At 53.9% G+C, this 6000-nt stretch overlaps 3 protein-coding genes across 3 annotated transcripts in view; 1 reads left to right on the forward strand and 2 right to left on the reverse strand.

The window, feature by feature from the left end:
* Nucleotides 1–98: 98 nt before the first annotated feature.
* On the reverse strand, nucleotides 99–2428 carry BAUCODRAFT_29631 (uncharacterized protein). The gene is made up of 6 exons (XM_007674184.1): nucleotides 2124–2428; nucleotides 1895–2073; nucleotides 818–1845; nucleotides 566–761; nucleotides 472–492; nucleotides 99–410 (listed from the first exon to the last, which is right to left on the reverse strand). The coding sequence occupies exons 1-6, from the start codon at nucleotides 2304–2306 to the stop codon at nucleotides 203–205; spliced, it is 1815 nt and encodes a 604-aa protein (XP_007672374.1). The 5' UTR covers nucleotides 2307–2428; the 3' UTR covers nucleotides 99–202.
* Nucleotides 2429–2812: 384 nt separating this feature from the next.
* On the forward strand, nucleotides 2813–4266 carry BAUCODRAFT_144742 (uncharacterized protein; the record flags this gene model as incomplete). The annotated part of the gene is made up of 3 exons (XM_007674185.1): nucleotides 2813–3004; nucleotides 3063–3201; nucleotides 3254–4266. 3 exons carry the CDS (start codon nucleotides 2813–2815, stop codon nucleotides 4264–4266), a joined length of 1344 nt encoding a protein of 447 aa, XP_007672375.1.
* Nucleotides 4267–5612: 1346 nt separating this feature from the next.
* BAUCODRAFT_201390 (uncharacterized protein) overlaps nucleotides 5613–6000 on the reverse strand; it is a 2402-nt gene continuing 2014 nt past the window's right edge. Inside the window, exon 2 of the mRNA XM_007674186.1 lies at nucleotides 5613–5734. Within this exon, the coding sequence (XP_007672376.1) occupies nucleotides 5721–5734 (14 nt within the window). The 3' untranslated portion in view covers nucleotides 5613–5720. The remainder of the gene's footprint in view (nucleotides 5735–6000) is intronic.

Below are 6000 nucleotides of genomic sequence, written 5' to 3' on the forward strand. Positions count from 1 at the left end.
ATGTTGTCCGTGCACGATCACAGCTCAGCTCTAACATTAGCATGAATCGTGCACATTCTTCATACACGTGAGCTAGCCATGAACACTCCCACTATTTGCGTTCAACCTCACAAGCGCAGCATTGACCAAGATCTTTGGTATCTGTGGCATCAGCTCCCGAAGCACTGCTCAACACGGTGGTCAGTGATCCTTCCCGCTGACACTAGGTGTCGACATAGTAGGCAAGATCACTGCCCGGCGCAAGCTCATACTGCGTGAAACCATTACCAAGAAATCTCCACCGATTTGCGCTCCGATAGCGAATGTCGAAGTCTTCTGGCCTTATCCGACCGTTGACGAGCTTCTCGTACAGAGTGGCGCTACCTGCAAAGGTCGCAGTTACCCGCCCATCGATTCTGTTTGCTTTATACCTGTCGTACATACGAGTTAGTAGCATGAATTGTGCAGACAGAAGAAACTCGTCCTACATACCAGCTCCTGCAGCCTCCTGTCCTACGGCAGGATGCGTGCCATCGTTAGCGATATCCTACGCTGCAAGCAAAAATCATGCCCTTCAGTTACGCACCAGGTTAGTGTCTTATGGATCTGATCGCCATACCGCACAAACTCGTCAACAACATCCTGCTTCGGCGCTATCGATGCAATATCCTCCTCGGCCATTTTTCTGAACCACGAGACCATCCATTCTGCGGACCAATCCAGAGAGTATATCAGCGAGCCGTGGCCGACTGTCGCATTCGGTCCTGTAAAGAAGAACAAGTCTTGAGATTGAGAGTGTAAGTTTCGTATCAAGTTCAGTGAGCATGCAATAGCTTACTAGGCATATCTGGACACGCGAGACTGATGTAGCTCTCGGGCTCGTCTTTCCACTTCTCGGCCAGGCTAACTCCCTCTCTGCCAATTATTGGAAAGCTGGGTGTCTGCGAGATGTCGAAGCCAGTGGCACAGACAATGACATCAAGTTCATAGTACCCGCCATCTGCGGTGTGGATGCCGCCTGCATCGACCAGTTTGATCTGACTGTTTGTCACATGGACATTGCGTTGCGTGAATGCCTCAAGGTACCCTGACCCTGGCGTGATCCTTCGACAGCCAAGTTCGTATGTTGGGATCAGCTTCTCGCACAACTCAGGATCATGATTGAGCTTGGCCGCCATCTGTTTCCTAGCGAAGTCCGTCGTCTCTGCATTGTACTGACTACCCTTAACGAACAACTTGAACGCGCCATTAACGTTACCCTGCACCGTCTTGCGGTACCTCTTGAGCTCTTCTGGATTTCGGAACCGCTGCTTGTCCTGTTCACGATACGCTGGATTCGGACTCGGATCGTCGCTTCCAACAAGCTTGGCTGGAGTATGTCTCGAAACGACCCATGTTGGCCCGCTCTGAAAGCTCGTCACCTCCGTACCACCGAGCTTAGCCATCTCTGGCAAGATCTGTATACCGGATGAGCCATTACCAATTACAGCAATGCGTTTGTGCGAATAGTCGTATGCGTGATCCCATGCTGCTGAATGCACTTTGTGTCCACGGAAGCCGTGAAGACCTGGTATTGAGGGCCAACGCCATGTCGAGAGGAACCCACGAGCTGATATCAAGATATCCGCGTGGTCCTGGAATCTCTGACTGTCGTGGTCAATCGTGAGCTGCCAGTGCGCTGCATCTTCGCGCCATGAGGCTTCCACCACACGGTGACCGAGGCGGACATGCTGATCAAGCCGCCACTTCTTAACGGTCCGCACGAAGTACTCCTGGATCTCGCCGCCCTTGGAGAAGAAATGGCTCCACTCGGGGTTCGGTTCGAACGGAAATGCATAGATCGCGGAGGGGACGTCACAACGGACACTGGCAACATGGTGTCAACGACGGCGATGGAAGACGACAGGACGCTTACCCAGGGTAGGTGTTGGCATCCCATGTTCCACCAACAGTGTTCCGAGCTTCATAAATCACGAAGTCGAGGAGCCCGCCCATTTCGTCGGCGTATTTGTGTTGCAGCTTGTGTGCCATCATCATGCCAGAGTAGCCGGCGCCAATGATTGCAACACGCAGCCTTCTTGTTGGCGTCCACGCCTGGATGGTACTGTCAAAGACCCGTCTCCCAAAATCGAGGCAGAACTCACTGGGGCGTCATTGAGTGGGATAGTGATTTTTCTCACATAGTCAGCGCGATTATGGGCCTCAGCTGGTGGTATTTGATTTTCGCCATCCACCGTGAAAGTGTGACCCTTGGGTGGGGGTCGATTGAAACCGTTCGGAGCATGATCCGTGTCGAGGTTTGAGGCAATACCGTTTGTCCCTGGCATGATGACGAGGACGGAGAGATGAGCAAGAACAAGGCAATACGGAGGATAGAAGTAAGGGATCGAGATGAGAACAGCACGATACTTTCTGAGCGAGCATGGGCAAACGATAATCTTTGCGGGCTATTTGGTCCTGCAATTCATATGCGGAACAGAGCGGGGACGAGAGGTGAGGTGAAGTCGAGGCGTCGAGACGAGTGAAGGTTTGGCGTGCTCGAGGTCTTTACATACATCACGCTCTTCTCATGATATCTCTTCGTGCAGATGATGCAAGAGTAGTAGCCATGACAGCCCTGGCTTTTGTGTGGGCTCTGGTATGCTTGTTACGAGTGTTCTTCGCTTCATGCCATCACCGCTTCAACGTGCCGACAGTCGTTTCTAACCTCGGCAATGCTGGCAGCTCTAGGGTAACCAAGCAACTGTGCCGTACATTGAACATTCATTCGAACATGAATTACTGAAGCAACGTCTCCGCATCTGTGGTTGACAACAGATTACTAGCACTCACGATGTCTACCGCAGCGTTTCGAGTTCATGAGCACACCATCCCGTCTGCGCATATTAGAGGGTATCCCCGTGCCACCATCGATGACCAGGAAGAAGTGCTGCACCTTGCTGTAAAGCAGTACACTCCAAGGCATGCATTCAAGTGCAAGCACCAGGTGACGGTGATCGGTGCGCATGCCAATGGCTTTCCCAAGGTAGGATTATCTCGACTGATACCAAGTCACGAATGCGCAGGACTGAACAGGTTTCTAGGAGCTCTACGAGCCGTTATGGGACGAACTGTACGAACGCTTGAAGGCGAAGGACATTTCTATCAGCAGCATCTGGATTGCGGATGTCGCTCACCAAGGCGCATCCGGCGTGCTGAATGAGAAGAAGCTAGGCAATGATCGTTGGTGAACTCTTGCCATATTCCGCTTGTACACACAGCTGACTGGTCGCAGCCTCGTGGATGGATCATCCGCGCGATCTTTTTCTGATGGTGAACCACTTCCGACAACACATGCGACGCCCAATCATTGGCGTCGGCCACAGTATGGGCGGCAACAACCTCGTAAATCTGTCTCTCATTCACCCTCGCCTCTTCACGACTCTCATCCTCATAGATCCGGTAATTCAGCGTCTCCCTTCAGTCATGGGTAACTTCGGCCCAGCACGGGCTTCTGCGAATCGTAGGGACCGTTGGCCAAGCCGCAAAGCCGCAGAGACGTCGTTCAAGCGATCGAAATTCTACCAGCGATGGGACCCTCGAGTGTTGGATCTCTGGATCAAGCATGGCCTTCGCGATCTACCTACCCACCTCTACCCGTTCGCCACAGCAGCCTCATCGACTCCACCAACAATCACCGCAGATCCGAGCACAGCGACGGTACCGCCAGAGCCGATGACGGAGAAGGAGGTCACATTGACCACCACCAAGCATCAGGAAGTGCTGCAATTCTTACGCCTCAATCTCCCCACCGCAGAATATCCAGACCCTACAACAGAATCAAACCCAATTACTCACCCAGACGTGGCTTTATCAACCCCGCCAGTTACGCCCATGTACCGCCCGGAGCCGCTCGAAACCTTTACAAAGCTGCCTTTCCTACGGCCGAGTGTCTTCTACGTCTTTGGCGACGAGTCGCACCTATCCGCGCCGATCATGAAAGCCGACAAGCTCGCGCAGACCGGCATCGGTGTTGGCGGCTCCGGCGGCGTGAAGAAGGGTCGAGTCAGCGAAGTCACACTTCATGGCGTTGGCCATCTGATTCCGATGGAAGAAGTCGGCAAGACCGCTGACGCATGTGCTGCATGGCTGGAGCCAGAACTCGAGCGGTGGCGAGCCATAGAGGATGCAGACCGTGCGCAGTGGCTCAAAGTTCCGGTCGCGCAGCGAAGCCAGATGAGCGAAGAGTATGTCAATGCGATCAATGGCATTCAAATTCCGGGCATGCCAAATAAGCCCAAATTGTAGAAGGGATACAGCTATGTTGGAGGACTTTTCGAACCCCCAAAATCGTCACCTCTCTAACACACGCTCGAAATACTCCCCTTCAGCTCTCAGGAACGCTCTCGCTCTGCGACCTGCCTTCGCCGCGTTATATGTTGCGGGAGAAGATGGGTTCTGTGCGATTCGGCACGGTCACACCGGTAGCACATCACTCGTTCTTCTCGCCAGTCAGCGACGACATGTAAAGTACCGCAGCAGTGGCTACTCACACGCCGGAGTCTGCTACTCGTGCCCTCGGAGTACATGACGGCGCAGAGGTCCTCGGGTCATAGCCAGCAGTGCGTATGGCCAGAAGGTTGTACGACGAACTACAGGAGAGTACGGTGGTGGTGGTAACGCCCGCAACCGTTGTTGTCTCCTGACACGGCTGAACCAGTCTTAGCCAGCCGGAAGTCTGGCGAAGCGTTTGAAGCTTACGAGTCCCATCCCCAGGTTCATCGTCTCAAGCACGCAGCCACCGCAGTCGATCAATGAAGTCGCAGTTGCGGTGGTGGAAGCGAAGGTGCAATCCAGGATGAGAGGAAGCTTGAACCCAACACTCAGCATACACAGTTGCTCCGGTCCGCCAGGGTTGACCACTTGGCTGGTGGTCGTAGGCAGCGTAGTCAAAGTGTCGCTTCATTCATGTCAATGTACATGTTATGCAGAGCGGTATCGAGCAATGTCTCACGCCTGTCCTAGAGCTAGACCGAGTGCGAAGACGAGACCGATGGGCGCCCGCATATTTGCAAAGTTGTGAGCGTTGGTACTTGGCTTATTGCTGGGTAAGCTCTATAGTGCCGAAAGTGTGGTCGGAACATTAGGTGGCACAAGCATGCTTCGAATGGGAATCCTGGACATGCTGGTGGAGACACTGCAGCTGCCACATTGAGGTGGAGATATTTGGGTAGGAACGACTCGGTCGCCATGACAATCTGAATCCCTCCGCGGACGACTCCCGGTGCTCCGCTAGCTCACGCGGGTATGAAGCTGGTCCTGTGGAATCGAATCCAAGTCTACGGCGTGATGCTCGTAGTGTCGCATATTATTCCACCACCTCTGTCGTTATCTTGCCTTCCATGGCGTTCGCCTTGCCACATGACTCGAATATGTCGCTCTAAGCTGACGTGCTGCAGTCTTCAAACCAGTATGCTCGGCGATAGCAATCCAAAGCTGGACACAGGAGCCACAGCGTTGATGTCCCCTCTAGTGCTCGGGCATTGACTTTGCATGCACTCAGTTAAACCTCTTCCCGCTTCCCCTGGGCGGATAATAACCGCCCCCGAACTCCAAACTCCCCCCTTCAAACACATCGCTCTTAACACACCTCCACCCACCCCAAGGCCACCACGTCTCACTCTCAAACACCCTCACCTCAATCCTCGCCTGGAAACTCTGTCCCAGAAAGTTCTCCCTATGGCCCTCAGGAAAGGGACTACTCAGAGAAAAGAAACTCCCCTGCGGAGCAACCGCCTTGATCTCCAACTTCTGCCACAGTCCTTGCACACTCAGCTCAAAGGTCCGCCGCTCCCAGTCCGCGGTGTAGCTCATGAACGGACTCAGCCCCGCTACGCGAACGGCGAAGGGCGGGCGGAAATCGACGGTGAGATCCTCGCTGCGGTAGCCGAGTAGGAAGGCCTCCATGCCTAATATCTGCCCACCGGCGCAGCAGAAGCCGTGCTTGGTGTCTTGATCGTAGGCTTGGATCCAGATGTGCGC

This window comes from Baudoinia panamericana, assembly GCF_000338955.1.
Source record: "Baudoinia panamericana UAMH 10762 unplaced genomic scaffold BAUCOscaffold_1, whole genome shotgun sequence".
NCBI classification, from domain to species: Eukaryota; Fungi; Ascomycota; class Dothideomycetes; order Mycosphaerellales; family Teratosphaeriaceae; genus Baudoinia; species Baudoinia panamericana.

Bases quoted from the DNA above. Each gene is read 5' to 3' on its own strand.
- BAUCODRAFT_29631 (XM_007674184.1), bottom strand. From the start codon at position 2,306: ATGCCAGGGACAAACGGTATTGCCTCAAACCTCGACACGGATCATGCT. The intron at 762-817 runs GTAAGCTATTGC...CTCAATCTCAAG, and splicing joins CGCGTGTCCAGATATGCCTA to ACTTGTTCTTCTTTACAGGA. The intron at 493-565 runs GTGCGTAACTGA...ATCCTGCCGTAG, and splicing joins ATCCATAAGACACTAACCTG to GACAGGAGGCTGCAGGAGCT.